The 22,458-nt window shown below is 44.0% G+C and overlaps 2 protein-coding genes across 2 annotated transcripts in view; one reads left to right on the top strand and one right to left on the bottom strand.

Moving 5' to 3' along the window:
* The window catches only part of WWP2 (WW domain containing E3 ubiquitin protein ligase 2), a 176,344-nt gene that overhangs the window by 152,059 nt on the left and 1,827 nt on the right, over nucleotides 1-22,458 (bottom strand). The gene's annotated exons all lie outside the window — the stretch shown is intronic.
* Nucleotides 857-11,325, top strand: NOB1 (NIN1 (RPN12) binding protein 1 homolog). Its single transcript, XM_028501734.2, has 9 exons — nucleotides 857-1,013; nucleotides 1,114-1,246; nucleotides 2,706-2,836; nucleotides 4,810-4,881; nucleotides 5,083-5,211; nucleotides 5,314-5,511; nucleotides 6,079-6,176; nucleotides 7,124-7,268; nucleotides 10,569-11,325. Exons 1-9 carry the CDS (start codon nucleotides 951-953, stop codon nucleotides 10,836-10,838), a joined length of 1,239 nt encoding a protein of 412 aa, XP_028357535.1. The 5' UTR covers nucleotides 857-950; the 3' UTR covers nucleotides 10,839-11,325.

Here is a 22,458-nt window from a genome sequence, read left to right as displayed (position 1 = left end):
CCAGCATGATTTTGTATTAGGTCAGATCTCGAAAGGATGAATCTCAGGTTTGATAGGGAATTCAGCAATCATCTCATACCCCTTTCAGTCCAATTCAGCGATAACTGAATGTGCTTTGCTTAGGGAAGTGAGGTGAGGATATTAAAGTACATAAGACATAGACCCTTGGCCTCAAAATATTCACAATGAAGTGGGGACATGTAAGCATTGGTCACTAGAGCACAGTGATTTTCAACCGGTGTGCTGCGAAAACTTTTAAAACATGACACACCTGACTATTTAGTCTGGGGCACTGACTTCTTTTCCCTTAGATTGTCAAATTTAAAAATGACAACAGCCAAAACAATAGCTGTCCGTTGTGAACGAATCAAAATTATACCTTTTCTTTTGTCAGATCTGCAAAATATGTATATTTTTTGTGTGCCACAGAATTTTAGTAGTTGTGCCATGAAATGAAAAGTTTGAAAATCACTGCACTAGGATAATGGTTAAAAAAGTGGCCCCAAGTTGGTTTGTCTTGGTGTCTGGGTGTAATCTAAGTACAGCTTTTACTAGCTGTACTTAGTTGTCTTGAGCAGCTATCCCTTGACTGTAAAACAGTACCTTATAGGCTTGTGATCATTAAATTAGGTTATCTGTATTGACTGACTTTAACAGTGAGAATATATACAGATTTTATATTTAAGAGTACAAAAATGCATCAAGGCCTGGGACACTGAGGTGTGTGTCCTCAGATAGCCCTGCGCTGTCCCCGCCCCCAAGTCTGGCCCCGCCCACAGCCCGTGGGTGGGCCGCTGGCGTAGAGCGCATGCGTCCTGATAGCCTGAGCCGGGAGATACAGAGTCTGCCGCCCGGAGGCGGTACTAAATTGCGGCAGCTATAACACTCTCCCAGAGGCCCCAGCAGTACGTAGGGGCTGGCGCAAGCGCACTCTGGATTATTTGCCTAAGATGGCGCCTGTGGAACACGTTGTGGCGGACGCTGGAGCTTTCCTGCGGGACGCGGCTCTGCAGGTACAAGGCGTTAGGGTGGGAGGAGTAGGGTCTGGCCTGGCAGCCCCTGCAGGAGCGCAGGAGATTGGTGGGTATGATGACCTGGGCCGGTGTCTCGTAGGACATTGGGAAGAACATCTATACCATCCGGGATGTAGTAAGCGAGATTCGGGACAAGGCCACGCGCCGGCGACTTGCCGTCCTGCCCTACGAGCTGCGTTTCAAGGAGCCCTGCCCTGAATATGTGCGGCTGGGTGAGTGCAAAGCTGGGTCCCAGGGCGCAGATGCGACTGGCTCGGGGTGCGAGGTGGGGACTGGCTGCTTTATCAACAGTTGGTTTAGAAACTACACGTTCTAAAGAGATTGTGATGGAAAAGAAGCTTCCTGAGTCAGGAGTCAGCCTTGCCAGTCACTAGCTTTCTACCCTTGGGTATATCACCCAGATTCTCTAGGCACCGATTGCCTCATCTGTAAAGCAGGAGTAATAATAGCACCTACCTCAGAAGTTGCTGGGAGGACTAAATGACGACTGTCACTCAGCATAGTGTCTAGCGCTTTGCAAGCATCCAGTAAATTTGTTTGGGTTAAAAATAGAAGAGCCCAGATTCTTACTCTGGCCCATTTATTTCAAAAGATCAAAATGATAATTGTGTTGCATAACTGTTTTGGTTGTGGAGGTCAGCTTCAAATCAAAAAACCAGGGTGGGAAGGGGATGGCTTTTGGCTTTACATTAGTCCTGAAATAAAAACTAAACTTGACTTAGTATTGTTCTCTTGGGAATCAAGGTGATGATGTGCAGGAAAGGTCTTAGTGATTGGAAGTGTCTTTAGGATTTGGAGGCTGATAGTGGAGATGATGGCTACATTATTAGTTTGTGACTTCTGTAGGTTTCTCCACCAACTTACAGTGAAATCTTTGACAAGTCGCTACATCTTTCTGAGGAAGTACTAATAGTATTTATTTAATGGGACTTGGTTGAGGGATGAAATGAAGAGATTTTAACAGTGCCCAATGGAATTGCTCTGTTAATATCTGCTTTTTAGGAAAGGTGAGCAGTGTAGTTACTGTTCCATGCGGCAGTGTAGCACAACACATCTTTCTGTTAATGTGTCAGAAAGTTTTACTGCACGTGTTTATCAATGATGTCTCAGGAGAATAACGGTAGTAACAGCTGGCATTTACTATGTGATAAACATGGGGGAATGTTTGTTTCATACACAGAAACTTCAATATTTGTTACAAAGCAACCAATATTTTTTGTTTTATCATACACTACAATAGTTACAGGTTGGATTAACTTTCCATCACATTTTGGAATCTGATCATCCATTCTGTTAATCCGGGTTGTTAAAGTAAAATAATTTCAGAACTGGGAAGGAAGAGACTTATTCTGACATAATACCCAAACTTACCATAGATAAAGAATTTATTGTCTGCAAGTATTATGCTAACTTTGAATGACTAACTTTGTTCTCATGTTCCTTCATCTGTACTCAATAAGGATATCACTGTAAACCTAATTGTCATGAATCTCTGGGGTAGGAAATACAAATGTCAGCTATGATTGAAAAAAGATGAGGCAATAGATGATAGTGTTAAAAGAGGTTTTTCTTGGCATATTGATCCTAAGTTCTTTTCATACTTTCATTATGGTTATCTAAGGTCATATGGCTTTTTGCCTCTAACTGAAGTTGAGAAACTTTTGTTTACAGTGACTGAGTTTTCAAAGAAGACTGGGGACTATCCCAGCCTCTCCGCCACAGATATCCAAGTCCTGGCACTTACCTACCAGTTGGAAGCAGAGTTTGTTGGGGTGTCACACTTAAAACAAGAACCAGAAAAGGTAAATTGGAAGAATTGCTCATCTTGTTTTAACTTCGTTATGGCGAGTATCAGATACACAGAGGTAGAGGGAATTGTATAATGGACTCAGGGTCCCCGTCATGCTGCTTCCACAGTTATCAACTCATGATCTTTCTGTTTCCATCTGTTTCTACCCACCAGCCCTTTTGAACTTAGACATCGTATTTCACGGATAGATATTTCTCAGCATGTCTCTTTTAAAAAGTTACCACAAAATCATTATAGGTATACAATACTACTACTACTACTACTACTACTACTACTACCAATTCCCTAATATTGCCCTGGATTGAGTGTCGGCCTGCGAACCAAAAGGTCGCTGGTTCTGTTCCCAGTCGGGGCACATGCCTGGTTTGTGGACCAGGTCCCCACTGCGGGCACTTAAGAGGCAACTACACACTGATGTTTCTCTCCCTTTCACCCTCCCTTTCCTTTTCTCTAAAAATAAATAAGTAAAATCTTTTTAAAAAATAATTCCTTACTATTGTCAAATAACCAGTTAGTATTCATGTTTCCCAATTTTATAAAATTTTAAAAGTTTATTTGCTTGGGTCATAATCCAAATAAGTGTCATACATTGCAATTAGCAAATGTGTGTTGGCCTTTTGATCTGTAGGTTCTTGGGAAAATTGGTTAAATTTGAAAATGAAGAGTAAGAATCAACTATTTGTCACTTTTTTGTAGTAGAAACAGTTCTTTTCAAAGCAAGAACACTAAGTGCTAGCCGTTTGTTTGTTTGTTTGTTTGTTTTTGAGACCCTTGATACCTTCAGAATTCTGGGTTCCTGTTAGGCCGTTGGGGACTTGCCCACCTTAGCTAGGTTGAAGAGAATAATGGTAGATTTGTGCCTGGGCCCCATGGGCTGTTTCCAGGCCAGAGGATTTGGGAAGCCAAATAATTAACCTTATAATAATTAATTTCAAATAGTGTTAACAAAGAATTGCTTAATGTCCTCTGTCTTTAGTCACCAAAACCATGGCGGACTCACATTCCTATAACTCACTGAAACTGCCTACAACTTGTTTTCAACTAGGTTTACAGTCCTTCAGTCCACAAGATCTAAAAACGATGCCTCAGATACAGACTTCTGTGTGTCAGTGGAATGCTTGGGGATGGGGGGCAGGGATGTTGTACATAAACTGACTCTGGCTGGTACCATCTATTCCTCATTCTTACAAATTGCCTTTTCCCGCAGCCTTTTGGGCAGGAGTTAGGTATTTTTTATCAGAAGCTTTAAAACAGCCTGTTTTTTCACCCAGCAATTCCACTCTTAGGCACTTAATCCTAAGGATGCAACCAAAGATACTTCCAAGCTTTATTGATGGTGGTGTTCATACAGCTTTATGTATAAAGACAAAAAAAAAGATGTCCCAAAGTGGTTATGGGGTAGTGGAATCGCCGAATAATTCTTCATATAACATCCTTTCGGTCCATGATGAACCACATGCACAATGGCGCATGCTGTATAGTCTGGGTGCGCGCAGCAGGCTAGGCGGCCCCAGGCCGTGTAAGTGCACTCCGGGACATAGCGCAGCAAGGGAACTGCCTGATGACCCATCTTCCAGAATGTACCCCTGTCTTTCAGTGGCACGTGACTGTATATATTTTCCAGTTTTTTTAAACATTGAGCATCTTAACCAAGGGAAAATACTTTTTTTCTTTTTTTCTTTTTTTTCCAAGCTATAAGAGAAAGTTTATTTAGAAAGTTACAGGGGTAGTAGGAGTGAGCTAGTTGGGCTGTGTAGGCCCAGGAAACAAGTTACAGAGGTGGAAGAAGGGCCCTTGGAGCTTAGGAAAGAGAAAGGCAGAGGTAAGGTGCCTGGGGGAAGTGGAGGGGGAAGGGAGAGGCGTGGGCGTGCTCCCCAAGAGGGAGCACCTGTTTTGTTTCAATTTCCCATGTTGAATTTTCAAAGTGTATTTCTTTACTTAGAGCTGTCAGTTTTCTTTTTACAGGTTAAAGTGAGCTCATCGATTCAGCACCCGGAAACTCCTCTAAACATTTCTGGCTTCCATCTGCCCTCAAAGGTAATTCCTTAGAGAAATCGTTTTGTTGTGCCCTTTCTGTTACAGGTCAGACCTCCACAAATTGTTTACAGTGAACCAGATTTACGTAGACTAATATCATAATTTAGCCAGCCCTGTCTGATCTGACTTGTATATCCTGTATCACTTTGTCTGTAACCCACTAGTGTTCAGGTATTAAAATTATTATTCTTTTAACCTCAGCCTAAACCCCCACGAGAAACAGTAAAACACGGACACCCAGACAGGGAGCTTGAGGACCTCGAATTCAGTTCCTTCATGTTCTGGAGAAACCCTTTGCCTAATATTGATTGTGACCTGCAGGAGCTGCTGGTAAGGCCCTGCTTTGTTATCTCCTGCTGGTGACAACACACTAGCTCCCCCTGCTGTTCCCTGTGGGCTGGGAGCTGGTGAATTCTGTTATGTATGTTTCAGATTGACGAAGGTGAGGATGTTGCAAGTGAGGATGAGAAGGAAGAGAATGGATTTGAAGAAAGGAAAGATGAAGACAGTGATGACGATGACGGGTGGATAACGCCCAGCAACATCAAGCAGATCCAGCGGGATTTTGAGCAGTGCACCGTCCCGGAGGACGTGCGGGTCGGCTGCGTGACTACAGACTTTGCCATGCAGGTGGGTGGAATGGGCACCAGTTAGCCCTGGGCTTAGTGTCACACCTGTCACAGGCAGTGGTCCCTCAGAGGTTTGGGGGGGGGGTGCGGAGCTATTATGTATTGCCTGTGCTCTTTGGTGATTTTTCATCTGCTTGGAGGCTAGAGAGTCATGGTGACAGAATATGTCTAGGATATTAAGTTTTTAATACTTACTATTAATAATCTGTTGATGCATTTCCTTCAGTGTGTAAACATTCTTTTCTCTATTAAGTACTTAAAGAAAATAGAGAGGGTTTCCAGCCCAGAAATAAGTTTATTTGCTCTGACAAAGTAAATGTCTGTTAAGAGAGATTGGTAATGAGGGGCTGCAGTGGATGATGAGCACAGACCCCAGCACCAAGATAAACCTGCGTCCTTGTCCTAGTTTGCATGTCTTGAGAGTTGCCCTAAGCTTACCTTCCCTTAACAGAAGCCCTTTGGGAGCCCAACCAGGGTTTGTGAAGTTCTTTAACTGTAATTATACAGAGGTTAAAAGAAAATTGAATTGTGCTCTGAGTTCATTTCTGCATTAACTTGTTGGTGGCAGAATGTTCTGCTCCAGATGGGGCTGCACGTGCTGGCAGTGAACGGCATGCTCATCCGGGAGGCCCGGAGCTACATCTTGCGCTGCCACGGCTGTTTCAGGTAAGTCGCTGATCATCAGAGCCAGTGCCTTCTACTCAACGCTCCTCTCTTCCTGTCCCTTCCCACACTTCCTGAAGGAGAGCCTTGCTTTGTGTACCTCATTCATGTGTATCCCTCATCCCACCTAAGAAATCGAGGGAGGCTCTTTTGGTCCTTATCTTTGTGGCAGAGGGTTCAGGATATGGGTTCTGGAGCAAAGAGCCCCCTCTTTTGATAAGTACTGAAATGTGTATGGGTGGAACGATGCCCGGGATTTGCTCTGACGCACAGGTGGGAGGTCCACCATGGGGTGTTAGTGGGCAAGAAAAAGGCAAGGCGCTGGTGCCTGCTCTCACCGCCCACACACATTCGACGAAAGCAGCTTTTGTGCTTCCTATATAATTCGTTAATAGATTCTTGGCAACTCCAGAACTGCCTCTTGGCATGGTGCCTGGGCTCACGTTTGGGGACACAGCATTTAGAGTTATAATAATGTGCCCCTTGAGAAACTACGGTGATGTTACGAGCACTTACTCTGGAGCCAGACACTGCAGGTTTGTAACTGCCCTTATAAGCTATGTCACCTTCAGTAAGCTACCTTACCTTGCCTCGGTTTCCCCCTCTGTACATTGAAGATAGTGGCAACCCCATAGGACTGTTTTCGTGTGAAACTTGTAGACTAATGCCTGACAGAATTCAGTAAGAGGTCATCATTAATGCAGCAGTGTGCTCCATCCTCATAGTAGCATCCTTGCTCGTGGTGTCTTTGCCTTCTGAGAAATGCAGCGGCAGCTTGCTCGTATCATCAGCATGAGGCTGGGTGGCCTTGGTCTCTGATGTGTCTAGTGCAGTGTAGGCTTTCCCATTTGCTGTCCTTTCCTCCTGGAGTCCTGGACTCACCTTGTGCTCTGGGGATAGGGTCTGCTGCCCGTGGCTCCAGTACAGAGCGTCTCCTTTTATGTCTCCAGGACAACATCTGACATGAGCCGAGTGTTCTGTTCCCATTGCGGAAACAAGACCCTGAAGAAAGTGTCTGTGACCGTCAGCGACGATGGAACTCTGCACATGCACTTTTCCCGCAACCCTAAGGTGCTGAATCCACGGGGCCTCCGGGTGAGTGACAGGTCTACCGCCCTCTGACACGGGCTGAGCCTGGGAAAGTGACACCTCTTAGCACCAGCATGGAAAAGAATGGAGGTCAGAAAAAATTCTCGTGGTTTCTACAAGATAGTTCCTGACAGCCTGTAATCTAGGTGCAGAGACAGATGGGGGAAGTGCATGACAGAGCCCCCACGGGAGGCTTTAGAGGAGTCTGCAGTGTAATGAGAATACCCAGTAATTCCATAAATGGTGACGGCCAAATGCGCGTGGGGTCAGAGAGAGGGAGGTCATGTACAGTCTGGCGGTGGGGTTTCTACAGGTGTTTGAGGATGGGCAGAATTTCCAGAAGCTTCATGGACTGGACAGATAGAGGGGTTTTAAGTGCTCAGCACCAGAGAGAGACCTGGCTGGATATGCGGCAGCCATGCGTTTGTTTTGAGGAATCTGGAGAGAAAGGTGGAGACAGAATGACTGAGTGTAAACAGCCGGGCACTGAGTTCTCCGGGTGTGGCGACTGCCACTGATGTGTGAGAATTCCTAAAATTTTTCTATTTTGAAATGATTTTAGATTTGTAAAAAAGTTGCAAAAATAGTGCAAATAATTCCCATCTACCCCTCACTTAGACTTCTCTATGTTAATCTTCTACCATGTATGCTTTATCATGCTATACAGTAGTCCCCCTTATTTGTGGTTTTGCATACTGCAGATTCCGTTACCCACAGTCCACTGCAGTCTGGAAATATTAAATGGAAATCCCAGAAGTAAAAGCAGTCCATAAGTTGTGCACGATTCTGAGCACCATGTTGAAATCTCACACTATGTACGCTCCCTGCCATTAGTCACTTAACCGGCTCGGTCATCAGATCAGCCGTCGCAGCATCGCAGTGCTTATGTTCCGAGTCACCTTTGCAGTAGCCTCACGCCACCTAGCGTGCCCGCGCCCTGCCCCTCGCCGGTAAGCACAGTGCAGTAAGATACTGAGAGAAAAACACAGTCACATAAGTTTTATTACAGTATACTGTTACAGTAGTTCTATTATATTGTTAATATCTTTTAAACTTTATCATAGATATGTACGTACAGGAAAAACAGCAGAAATAGCGTTTGGTATAATCTACAGTTTCAGGCCTCTACGAGGGATCTTGGAACTTCTCCCCTATGGATAAGGGGGAGCTGCTGTGTGGGGGTCCTCAGCTGTCTGAGAGTAAATTGCACGCGATGATCCTTTGCTCCGAGCTGCATTAGTACTTCCTGAAACAAGGATATTGTCTTACAGAACCGTAGTATAATCATCAAAATCAAGAATTAAAACATTGCTGCAATCTAATCAATGGACTGTATTTAAACTTGACCATAAATTTCCCCTGTAGCAAAAGAAGGGTGTTTTTTTTGTTTGTTTTTGCTTGTTTTTTGGTCCAGGACCCCATCTAGGATCACACATTACATTTCCTTGTCATGTCTCTTTAGTCACTTTTCAGTTGAAGTGGATTCTTAAGCCTTTGATCTGTCATGACCTTGACATTTTTGAAGAGTACAGGCAAGTTATTTTGTAGAATGTCCCTTACTTTGGGTTTATCTAGTATTTTTCCTCATGGTTAGACTTGGGCTGTGCAATTTTTGGCAAAAACACTAGAAGTGAAGTATCCTCAGTGCGTCTTGTCAGGAGGTAGATGATAATCAGTTGTCCAGTTTTCTTGTGATCAAAACCAAGAAGTTGCTGTGGCTGATGTGGCTCAGTGGATTGAGTGCCAGCCTGCGGACCTAAAGGTTACTGGTTCAATTCCCAGTCAGGGCACATGCCTGGGGTGTGGGCCAGGTCCCCAGTTGCGGGTGTTCGAAAGGCAACAGACCAATGTCCAGATGTATCTCTTGCACATCAATGTTTCTTTCCCTTCCCCTCTATAAATAAATAAAATAAAATCTCTAAAAATAAAACTTGAGGAACCATTCAGTGGACTGCTCCTCTTCCTTTAAAAAAATAAATAAATAAAACAAAAAGTTAGCATTGCTGTAGTACTACTATCTAATCAGTGGACCATATTCAAACTTTGCCACACATTTCCTATAAAGTTATTATATGTGATAGGTACTTAGGAAAAGATACTCTAATACTGTGTAAATACTGTTTTTCATCGGGCTTTAACTCATGGCTAAAGTTACTTGGTTCAGTTTTTACAGTGATGGTTGGTTGCCCAGTGGTGATTTCCTAATTCCATTATTCTTTCTGTGTTCATTACTTGGCATTCTGTTATAAAGAGGAATTTTCCCTATTAATATGTTTGTATGAGTGTGGTCTTGTGGGTTTTTGTTTAGTCTGTAGGCTGTGATCCATTATTGTCATTAGTTATTTAGATGCTCAGACGGTTCATGGAGGCCTGTTAAGTGGCTTCTGTGCCCTTTTGTTGTGTCCCAGTTATTTAAACACTTTATTTCTGGCACGGGGAGGTGTTCCAGCTCTTGTTACACTGCCTCTGCCCTGGAGTCAGCCATTTCTCTGAGCAGCTCTGGGTCATCCATATGGAGGATGGGTTTTAGAAGCAAAGATCTGGGCACTGGGTGTGCTCATTGTCTAGGGTGCCACTGAATCTCAGCCCACAGTGGACAGAAATGGTAAATGTTGTATATATAAATACACACATGTGTTAGACAATGAGTTTATAACTTCAGTTTCAACTCAACACCATAGAGTTCATTCTAGACCCCCCTCATATTCATGACACCCATTTTCCCTATTTTATTTGTTTCACACTAGAATATATGTCATCGCTTCAGAATTGCTAATATGTACCATTGTAAAAATGGTACTTCCTTACTGGAGTTTTTTTGTGTGTTTTTTTTTAAGATTTGATTTTATTTATTTTGACAGAGAAGGAAGGGAGGGAGAAAGAGCGAAACATCAGTGCGTGGTTTCCTCTCACGTGGCCCCCACTGGGGACCTGGCCCACAACCCAGGCATGTGCCCTGCCTGGGTATCAAACCAGCGACCCTTTGGTTCACAGCCTGCACTCAGTTCCGTGAGCTATATCAGCCAGGGCTCCTTACTAGAGTTTTTACTTACATAATTTTTCCTATCTCTAGCTGAGGGTATGTAATCATAATGCTCTGTTGGGTTTTTCATCTGTGAGTGGAGGTGAGGATCAAGTGAGAAGATGCATGTCATGTGCTTGGTGCATAGTAGGCAGTTAATGAGAGATCCCATTGATGTCATCGCCTGCACCCTGAGCTGTCAGATAAGCTTGACGTTAACGGGATCTGGCTTGTATGAATCGGATCACTGTCCTTCTGATGGCCTGTCTTTGTCTTGTTTGCAGTATTCACTTCCCAACCCCAAAGGGGGCAAATATGCTGTGAACCCTCACCTGACTGAGGACCAGCGCTTCCCTCAGCTGCGACTCTCCCGTAAGGCCCGGCAGAAAACTGATGTGTTTGCCCCCGACTACGTAGCTGGGCTGTCTCCCTTTGCAGAAAACGACATCTCCAGCCGGTCAGCCATCCTGCAGGTCCGAGACAACACTTTGGGGGCTGGAAGAAGACGGTCAAATCCCAATGCTTCCAGAAAGAAGTTTGTGAAGAAAAGGTGAAGCGCTAGGTCCGCAGGCAAACTGGACAGCTGCTGCAGCTGCTGAGAAGGTCTGGTGTTGCACTCCCCCAGCTGTGCCGGTTCCAGAACCATCTGGATGGAAAGAACAGGCCCAACTTCTGCATGCTGCTTCACAACTCCTGTGGAGAGTAGGGGGCGGTCTGTGGTGGGATTTGGCTGTGCCTCGGCCTGTGAGCACCCAGAGAGCCAGGGTTCCTGCCATGTTCAGGGGAAGCTGATGAAAACAACAAACAGTGCACTGGAGTAAATCTTCAACATTGAATGAGGGGAACTTCCAAGTGATAATACTTTTTTAATAAATGTGGTTGCAAGCTTCTGGGCACTTTTCCAGAATTTTTCTTCTTTGGTAATTTGAAGGCTAACACTTAAAGTATACACGAAGATCAAGCATTTAGATTGCTCTTTTTTGTAAGGAAATAATACTATTTGTTATAATAAAACTAAGCACTGACATATTTCCTCTCTCTCTAATTTGAAAACATCTCGGTCATGCTGGAAAGTTCAGCATTGTAAACTCCCATAGGCCCTCTCACCAAGATTCACTCATTGTCAACATTTCTCCTTACTTGCTTTTTATCTTTGTGTGCAGCCAAGTACACAAAGTATCTCCTAGGGAAAGGATGTTCTTTTATGTAACCACAGTACAATGACCAAATTCTGGAATTTTGATTCCATATTGTTATATAGCATATAACAATTCACATTTTACTGAATTATCCCAATACTGTCCCTTGTAGCAATTTCCCCATTCTAAAGTGCCTCAGCCTTCTGTCAGGTTTTGAAATTGACATTCTTAAATAGTAGAAGCCAGGTTTTTAAAACATCCCTCCACTTGGGTGTGACATTGTTTCCTCAATTGCACTGAGGTTATCGCAGTGGGCAGGGATACTATGTGGGTGGTAATTAGGTCCTCAGTGCAGCACTGTAAGTGATGCCAACTTTGATTACTTGGTAAGTGTACCTGCTGAGTCCTCGTATCTCTCAGTTCTTCGTACAGTTAGTGTGCACGCCAAGTCTATCTTCAGTTCCTTAAATTAGGGTTTGTTCTTTTTTTCCCTGTATGGTAATCTTATATAAATTTTTATTTTGGTTCAAATTCAATTTAAATTTTTTCTTGTCCTATTTTTTAAAATATGAAAACAGTTCCAAAAGTCAAAACTGTAACTAGAAAGTCAGTGATGTATGCTGAGAGCTAGAGCCCATTCCCTCCCCTATTTCTCCTTAACATCTATAAATCTGTCATTTGTTTCTGATTTATCCTTTTGTTTTACAAAAATAATGTGTGTGTGTGTTACATTCCTTTTTTCTCCCAGTAAAGCAGTAAACTAGTTTTCCCCACTGGATGGCACTCCATGTCAGCTCAGAGATCTACCTTATTGTTCTTACCAGCTGCCTAGTACACAGTTGTAAAAAGCTAACAATTTAAGCACTTAAACATCGCAGGGTCTGTGTTAAGTACTTCGTCTGCATTAGCCCATTTAATCCACAGAACATGGTTATGAGCCGCTGGGACTATTATCACCAGCTGTTCTGAGCTACAAGAGGTTGAGTGACTTGCCCAAAGTCACACAGCTTGGGCATCCAGGCCAAGTTTTCAGCTTGGTCCATCTGTGCTTTTATGCAGCAGACGTACCCATTGAGATGACAGAAAAATGGGACGAACACTTTGTGTCTCCCTCACCCACCATCTTTGTGAAATTCATACATGGGTGCCACCTAACAGAGTGACAGCTAGAGCCCCCCTGGGTGCTGGAGGAGAGGTGAGTGGTGGCTAGAGTCTGGTGAGAGTTCTGCCCCTGCCATCTCTCCTTGTCATACTTAGTGAAACACAGAAAAGTAAGGAGTAACATGTAACACCCACACACCCAAGACTCAGCCTTGCCAAGTCATAACATTGCACGGTTTACTTCAAATTAAGAAATAAAACACTTCAGGTTTAAAAAAAAAAAGTTTGCCCTGGCTGGTGTAACTCAGTGGATTGAGCGCCAGCCTGCAAACGAAAAAAGGTTCCTGGCTCAGTTCCCAATTGGCAAGTGCCTGGATCGTGGGCCAGGTTTCCAGTTGGGGGCATGAAAGAGGCAACCGGTTGATTTATATCTTGTACATCAGTGTTTCCCTCTCTTTATCCTTCCCTTTCCATCTCTCTAAAAGTCTTTAAAAATGAAATTTTAAAAAATGTGTTACAGGTTTGTAAAGAAAAAGGTCTGTTGCAACTACCCAACTTCACCACTGCAGCACAAATGTAAGCCAGACTTGTGGGAATGAAAGGCTGTGGTGACAGCCACCCAGTGCTCCAGCAGCTGTAGTTGGCCAGTCCCGGCAATCGTGTGATCTGGCTACCTCTCCTGCCCAAACCCCATCTCCTCCCCTTCTCCCCACTTCCTTCCTATCACCATTTGACATATTTGTTGCCTCTCCAGTTATTATGGCTGCATAAATATGACCCCCAAACTTAGTGGTTGAAACCACCACTTACTTTGCATACAGATTCTATGGGTCAAGGTCAGCTTGTATGGCAGCCTTGAAAAGGTGGGGGTGGTGGCGAGGCAGAGGGCTGTGTTTATCTGAAGAACCATTTACCCAAATGTCTGGTGGTTGACAAAAGGCTGTAGACTGAGAGCAGCAGCTGTCAGCCATAACACCCAAGTGCAGACTCTTCCTAGAACTTGGACTTCACAGCATAGTTGATGGGTTCCAAGGTTAAGTGTCCTGAGAGGGATCTGCAGGGCCATTCAACACTCGGCCCACGGGCAGCATGCAGCCCAGAGTGGCTATGAACGCCGCCCAACACAAAATCATAAATTTACTTAAAACCTTTTTTTCACTCATCAGTTTTCATTAGTGTTTGTGTTGGGAACCGCCCTGCCTAGTTTCAGGAGCTGTAACCCCAGCAGGGCTAAGGCTGAGTGAGTGACCTTCAGCCCATAAAACACTAAGGAGACAGTTTATCCCCCTGGCAGGAGTGCCACTTCTGCTTTTTCTTCACCCTGCCTGGCCCCCAATGCTTGATTGGTTAGCACATGACAGGTAAGTTTCCCCAAGGGGGGAACGACCTGAGACAGGCACAATCACAGGGAGGCCCCAGGGAAGGACTTGAGGGGCTACAACAAAAGGGGGTAATGGGCCCTCGCCCCTCGGCTTTGATGTAGCCTGAGTCTTCATTCTGCCTGCTAGAAGTCTCCTAATCTCTTGGCTGCCTCACTTCCCCTGCCTGATTTAAGCCTGAAACAGTGCTGGTGGTGGGTGTAGCCCTGTGCTGGAAAGGGCAGATTCTCTAACAAAGAATATGTAAAATCCTGTGAAAACTGATTGTTTAGAATGCTCTCAATTAAATGATAAAGGTCCAAGCAAGAAGTTTGTTCCTCAAAGTTTTACAGCTCTTTAGCCATCTGACCCTGACTCAAAATAGACCCTCACAGTTCTTTGTATGTTATCTATTGTTGGATCCTTACTGCCTGATAATGATTCATGAGCTTTACCTGTATTCCTGGGCAAAACAAACCCAATAAAAGCCCATTGAGGAAAACGCTCTTGGCCCTTCTTTGAAAGATCAGCCACTTTTCCTCCCCAAGCAGATCATGTCTTGGTAGACTCATTCTCATCTGTGCCGGCCAGAGGGGCCCTGCGGGCAGAGCACCCCCACATTTGTGTGTTTAATGTGTGACCCAGAGATGCCAAAAGCTTGGGCACCCCTGGTAGAGTCCTAGCATTTCCTATGACCTAGTGTCAGAGGTCATGCAGCATCACTTCTGCTGCGGTCCATGGGTGAGGCAGTCACAAAGTCCTGCCCACGTTAAAAGGAAAGAGAATTTGATTGCACATTTTGTTCGGAGTGGTATCAAGGTTTTAGAAAAGCAGGCAAAGATTGAAAACTCCGCTGTGGCAATTTTTGGAAAAGAAAATTTGCTCCTTGGTCCATCTCCCACTATTAGAAGCCCAGCTCCTTATGGAGAGGGCTTTGTTTATTGATCTATCTTCACCACATAGAACAGTGCCTGAAATGTGGTCGGTGCTCAATAAATATTTGTAAGGGTGTAATAGAAAGATGCTAATAATCTGCCTGTTACACACACACACACAACCCTAAATTATGTAGACAGGAATGATTGGTGGAATGACACAGAAATAAATGGACTGTTTTATATTTTGTAGCCATATTTTAAAATAAGGATAACATTTCCACTAAAAAAATCCAAAATTCTAACACAATTATTTTAATTAAGTGTGACAAATGACATGGATATTAGTTGTCTGAAGTGAAATCTTTTGTCTGGGGTTTAGCAGTAGAAAGGGAGAAACCCTGATCAGATACACGTAACTCGGTTTTTGAGAAAACAAACATAAGGAACACTTGTTTGTATAATAAACTGTACTTGAAAGCTTTGATTGCCAGTTCAGGGTATTCAGAACTCCTATTAAATCCATACCCTACTGGCAAATATTCCTTGATTGTTACTTTTAATGAGGTGATAATTCTGCACTGCCATCTTCTTTAACATACCACACAGGTAACAGTACTGAGGCAGGAGACAGCACACGAAGAACTCTGAGACTGCAATACTGTCACTGGCCAGCACTTAGCACCCTGGTTGCCAGGAAACTCCTTTTACCAATTAGGTAGAATAAATAGTAAACCAAGGCAGGGAGGAGGAAGGAGACAAGTCTCACAGGCTAACTCAGCAGTCCTAAGCCTGGTCTGATAATATTGCCAGGTGTTCCAACATCACAAGAAACACGATGTTAGCAAGAAAGAAGGAAAGTCCTTGAAATTCTATGTAACATTTCCACTATCTGGGAAAGAAAGCCTTGAAACAGTGCTTTCGTCCCTGAATGTGAGAAAGTGTCCCCAATGCCCAAAGAGCGAGCCCATGAGACAATTTTGGCTAATTGCCTACCTCTGGTCACTATCTGTTTTATGAGGGAGTCCCTGATGCTTACAGAAAGAGCCCATAAATAACTTTGGAAAGTGCCCCAATTTTAATTAACTGCCTCCTGTCACATATTTGTTTTACAACGAGATGAACAAATGGGGTCTGGAGCAAGATAAGGATTTGGGTAACAGACCCCCACACATACCTAAGTTTGGGTAGTCACATTCCCCCAGGAAAGCTGGCACCACATTTATGTGTTAATCAATATGTAACTTTTTTCCCTCCTATCCCATCAACTATGTAAGTCCTGAGAACGAAGGACTCACTCTCTGTCGGGGACTCAGGGTGCTCTTGGCTCCTGGGCCTCAGGGCCTCTGGCCACCCGGCCTCAGGCTGCCCAGGGGCTTGCCACCCTGATCTCCAGCCTCTCTTGCTTTTCTCACCCTGCTTTGCCCTGAAACTTTGCCTTTCAACCTCTACTCTACCCAGTCCTGTTCTCTTCCATGGGAACAGGCCACCAATAAACTGATTACATACTACCAGATTTGCTGATATGTAATTCTTTACATGCGTCAGCAAGAAGAACCAGGTGTCTCCCATCAACAGGACAACATTATTGGCATTTCCCTGACACTCTGCATGTAAGCTGTACTACCGTAATTCACAGCCAAGCAGCATATGCAAAACTCGGATGTCTAGAACGGCCCTCAATTATTAGCTGTTTTTTACCCCAGTCCGTACCAACAGGAAGGTATCTAGAGTGGAAATGTCGAATATGTCTAGATCACTGTGTTTGTGTGCTTCTGAGTTTGGAGGTACATTGTCATAAATGATGAGCCTGCAATTCTGTGACCCACAATCATGAGGAAGGGCGGTGCGTATTTACTAACAGCTGCTTAGAACTCTTCAAACGTTGAGAACTGGGTATTTTTTTTTTAATCTTTCTATACACTTCATGAAGCTTGGTGCCTGGGTCTTGAATGACGTTTAAGAATTGCATGTGGAATTGAATGCATAACTCAGACCAGTTGGAAGAAAATAGTCAAGAGGCAGAAAGTGCTTTTTCCTTTTCTTCTAGTTTGCTTTAGGCAACGATGAATGAGTTCCCCCTCCTGAAGGTGTTCAAGCAAAAGCTGAGGAGTTACTAGTGGGCCAGAAAGGATCAAACATTGAAAACAGGTCTCTTTCATTCCTTAAATTTTGATGGGATCTGACACCCAAGCCCAATTTGTTCTATCAGATAAAATCTCTTCATAACAAATGCATGCCATTTCAAGAGAAATTTCAGCTTAACCATGTGGTTAAGCCCAATAGAGGCTGACCTACTTGACACTCTACATGACATGACAAAGTTTAGGCAGAACACAGGACCACAGGACACCCGGCAGAAGGGCGTGTGTCCTGTGTGACAGGGACGGTGGTAGCGAGACAACATGGCAGGACAGGATGGGGCTCACAGCAAGAGAATCCTTTCTCCCCTAACCCGAAGGACCCGTTCCCTCCCGGGATACTTGGCTGGTAGCCACGGGAACCACAAAGGACAACAGATGCCCAGGTCCCCAGACAGGCCCAAGTATGGCCCCGAGCTCTTGTAATGAGTCTGTCATTCACAGCTCAGAGAAAAGCAAGAGGGCTTTGGGGACTTCTAGTGCAAAAAAGCAACCACACATGTGGATACAGCACCTTAGCAGGTGACTAATGAGGCTGTTTGTGTTCTTCCATGAGGAGTGGGGGCACTCCTGAGGGTTCTCCTGCCCCTGCTTTTTGTTTCTAGATAATGAAGGCTATCAACAGAGCTTCCTCAGCTCCGAGCTCCGTGGTGCTGGCCTGCTTCCTGGAACCAGGGGGAGGCCTTGAGAACACTGTTTGCAGTTGATACACCATGCCTGGGACATGTATACTCCTAGGACAAAGGCCTACTCAGATAAGACCATGGACAATCTTATTTTTTTTAAGATTTTATTTACAGCCCTGGCTGGCATAGCTCAGTGGATTGAGCACAGGCTGCGAACCAAAGTGTCGCAGGTTCGATTCCCAGTCAGGGCACATGCCTGGATTGCAAGCCACAGCCCCCAGCAAAAAACACACATTGATGTTTCTCTCTCTCTCTCTCTCTCTTTCTCCCTTTCTTCCCTCTCTAAAAATAAATAAATAATCTTAAAAAAAAAGATTTTATTTATTTTTTTTTGAGAGGGGAAAGGAAAGGGAAAGAGAAAGAGAGAAACATCAATGTGTGGTTGCTTCTCACATGCCCCCCACTGGGACCTGGCCTGCAACACAGACATGTGCCCTAGACTGAAAATCAAACCAGCAACCCTTTGATTCACAGGCCAGCACTCAACCATTCAGCCACACCAGCCAGGGCAGCATTGGGCAATCTTAAGCTGACAGCAAAGTAAAGCTGGAAGGACCTTAAAGATCATGCAACCCAAACCCAGATTTTTAAACATGAGGCAACCAAAGCTCAGAGAGAAGGGCATTCGTGACTGACCTGGAGGTAGACTCAAGAATTCTGATAGCAAGTAATGGCTGGGAGCAGCTCTGGAGTTCAAGGGCCTAAGTTCAAATTCTGCACTACACAACTGACCAGCTCTACAGCCATGGATAAATTACATAACTGCCTGGTGTGTCAGCTCCCTTATCTGTAAAATGATCGTTTTATTCCTTACCTCACAGCATACTCACAAACTATTACAAAGTGGGCCTGGGCTGGTGTGGCTCAGTTGGGTGGAGCGTCGTTCGTACACCAAAATGTTGTGATGTTGTGGGTTCGATCACCAGTTGGGCAGCCTCTCTCCCATTGATGTTTCTCTCCCTCTTTCCTCTCTCTCTCTCTCTCTCTCTCTCTCTCTCTCTCTCTCTACCCACTTTCCTCTCTCTCTAAAAGCAACAACAACAACAACAACAACAAAATGTCCTCAGGTGGGGATTAAAAAAAACCTACCATAAAGTGGATCAAAAATGTAAACATAAGAGCTAAAACTATAAAAGTCTCAGAAGAAACCATAGGTACAAATCTTCATGACCTTGGGTTAGGCAATAATTTCGTAGCTATGACACCAAAAGCACAAGCAGTAAAAGAGAAGTTTGGTGAGTTAGGCTTCATAAAAGTTTACGACTTATGTGATTCCAAAGGCACCAGTGAGAAAGTGAAAAAGGAAAGTCAATGGGAGAAACTATTTGTAAATCATATAGGAACTTCTATAAAAAACCCTTACACCTCAATGATAAAAATACGAACAATGCACTTCAAAAATGTGCAAAGGATTTAAATAAACATTTCTCCAAACATGTACATAAATGGCAACATGAGAAGATGTTCAGTATCGCTAGTCATTAGGGAAAAGCAGCTGAAAACCGCAATGAAATACCAATTTGCACACAGAGGATGGCCATAGTAAATAAGACAGACAATAAAAAGTGTTGGTGAGGAGAAATTAAAAACTTAATACATTGCTGGTAGTAATGTAAAATGGTATAGCTACCTTGGAAAACAGTTTGGCAGTTCCTCAAATGTTGCACATAGAGTTACCAGCAATTCTACTTCTAGATATCTACCCCAGATAAATAAATACCTATGTCCCCATAGAAACTTGCATAAAACTGTTCATAAAAGCATTCATTATTCATAATATCCAAAAGTAGAAACAACACAAATATCCATCTATCGACACATGGATAAACAAAATTTGGTTTATCCATACAGTGGAATATTACTGTCATAAAAAAGTACAAAGTACTGATACATGCTACAACATGTATGAACCTTAAAACATAATGCTAAGTGAAAAGAAGATAATCGCAACAGACCACATAAAGTATGATACCATTTATAGGAGCTGTCCAGAATGGATGAACCCAGAGACAGAATAGGTGAGTGGTGGGACAGGCAGGGAGAATGAAGTGATTGCTAATGGTACCAGGTTTCTTTTGGGGGGATGAAAATGTTCTAAAATTAGATGATTGTGATCATTGTGAAATCTACACACATGCTAAAGCCACTGTATTGTTCATTTTAAATGGGCAAGTTTCATGGCTTGTATAGCCCAATAAACCTTTTAAGATTTCAGGCCAGGTCCTCAGTGGGGGGTGTGGAAGATGCTGCCGATTGGTGTGTCTCTCACCCACTGATGTTTCTCTCCCTCTTGTTTTCCCTCTCTTGCCCTATCTCTGAAAGTAAATAAATAAAATCTTTTTTTTTTAAGCTTTTATTTATTTATTTTTTTTTAGGGAGGGAAGGGAGGGAGATAGAGAGAGAGAGAGAGAGAGAGAGAGAGAGAGGGAGAAACATCAATGTGCGGTTGCTGGGGGTTATGGCCTGCAACCCAGGAATGTACCCTGGCTGGGAATCGAACCTGGGACACTTTGGTTCCCAGCCCGTGCTCAATCCACTGAGCTACGCCAGCCAGGGCTATAAATAAATGAAATCTTTAAAAAAAAAGATTAATAGCAAAGAGTTGTGTTGGGGCTTAAGATGAGTTAATATATGTACATGTATTTAGGACAGTTCTTGCTGCATGGTAAGTCCTTCATAAATGAGTGACCATCAGCATGAGTTTCCCATGCTGCAGGGAGAAGGAATAAATTCTACTGACTCTCCGTACATGATGGGATAGTTAAGTTAGAAGAATTGTCCATGGATAAGCATAGCATGGTTTCTACTTTCGATCACATAGAAAAACAAATTAATGAGAGGGTTTCCATAGTAGTACATAAACGTATGAGAAGTATAGAATAAGGTTATATTCCCACCTGCAGAGCCAGCACAGAGCAAGCACAGAAGGACGGAGAGCGGAAAAGCACGGCGAGGGCAGACTGGGCATGCTACTGACCTCACAGCCTCTGCACCCAGCTCCCAGCTCCGGTCTTTCTTCTGCACTGAGACCTGCGTGCACTGCCTGAGAGTGGTCGCTAGCCACGGGTGGCTGTTTAAATTTAAATTAATCAGAATGAAAACTTTACTTCCTCAGTTGCACTGGCCACTTTTCAAATGCTCAATAGCCACCTTATTTGGGCAGCCCAGATAGAGCAAGTTCTGTTGGACGGGGCTGCCTACACCCTTTAAAACATGTCCTTTTATATTGTTTTAAAGTTGGCTCATACCGCTTTAAAAATGGCCCAGCTAAAATTCCCATTTCCCCCCAGAAGAGGCCCTCTGGGAAATCTCAAATTTAGTTTGGGGTCAAAAGACTCCATTCAGAGTTTGATTTGGGGAAAAATATCAAAATATTTCAACATCTGATTAAATGGGATCACGGGTCATTATAAAATAATGCTGAATTATTTATTTAACCAAAGCGACAATAGAAGGAGTTTAGAGGTAAATACATAAATAAGGTCACGTAGTGGTGAACAAAACTTGGCTCTCTTTTAATATTGAAAATACTTTTTTAAAAAAGATTTCATTTATTTATTTTTAGAGAGAGGGGAAGGGAGGGAGAAAGAGAGACAAACATCCACGTGTGGTTGCCTCTCCCGCACCCCCTCCTGGGGACCTGGCCCACATCCATGGCATGTGCCCTAGACTGGGCATCCAACTTCGACCCTTCGGTTCAAAGGCCTGCACTCAGTTCACTGAGCCACACCAGCCAAGGCAAAAGACTGTTTTAAATTGTTTCATTGATTATGCTATTACAGTTGTCCTGATTTTCCCCCCTTTCTCCCCTCCCACTCTGTCAGGCAATCTCCCCATCATTGTTCACGTCCACGGGTCATGCATGTAAGTTCTTTGGCTACTCCATTTCCTATACTGTACTTTATATCCGCATGGCTGTTCTGTAACTACCCATTGTACTTCTCAATCCCCTCACCTCTCACCCATTCTCCCACACCCACCCTCCCATCTCTCTATTGTTAACCTTTGGCATTTTAATCATGGCGGAAGACTGGGTTTTCTTAGGTAATCGAAGTCCTGATAAAGACAACTTGCACAGTACATTTTGGTAAGACAATATTTGCTGTCCAGACAACCATATCAAAATTACAACTAACCTGAAGAACCATAGTCATGCTCAATTGTTAGACACGGCGCGCCTATCAGATAGAAAATGGCCTGCACAGCAAGCAGTAAGGGACCTTAAACTGCAGGTGCCGAAAAGAATCCCATTTGTCCTTCAAGACAGAGCTCCAACAGCAGCGCCTTCGGAAGGCCTTTCCTAACCGGCCAGCCCTAAAGTAAAGTTTACCTCTCTGAAACTGTCCCATGCCTCTCCTATCCTGCTGATGCTATTGGTTATTTGTGTGTTTTATCATCTCTCTTTGGGTAATTTTGTTAAATTCAACTTATTGATTTGAGAGAGACATCAGTTTGTTGTTCCACTTATCCCATCCTTCAGAACCACCTGAAATCTACTGGAGTGGAAATCCTGCACCTACGGATGCACAGGAGCCACAGGTAGACTGGTAAGGGAGCAGACTCTAGTGGGCTGGCCCCACAGCCACGTGTGGTGGCAGATAAAAATTGGTCGGAGTTATTTAGGCCACAGAGGTCCCCCCTGAGGAGCGAGGGGTCCCAGGCCCACAACAGGCCCCCCGGGGCCAGGCTTCCAGTGCCAGGAAGAGAATTCCCCATAACTTAGAGCTGTGGAAACCACAGAATACGAACCCAGCAAAGGCACTGGGGAAGACACTTTCCCCAGAGCAAGTATTCCAGGCCAACTCAGACTTGCTCGCCTGGCAAGCAATCTGGAGTCACAGTGACTCAGCGAATCTAAAACTAACGAACCACAG

This window comes from Phyllostomus discolor, chromosome 12 (genome assembly GCF_004126475.2).
Source record: "Phyllostomus discolor isolate MPI-MPIP mPhyDis1 chromosome 12, mPhyDis1.pri.v3, whole genome shotgun sequence".
Lineage (NCBI taxonomy): Eukaryota > Metazoa > Chordata > Mammalia > Chiroptera > Phyllostomidae > Phyllostomus > Phyllostomus discolor.
The sequence above is the reverse complement of the archived record's forward strand: the minus strand, read 5'-3'. Positions and strand labels throughout refer to the sequence as shown.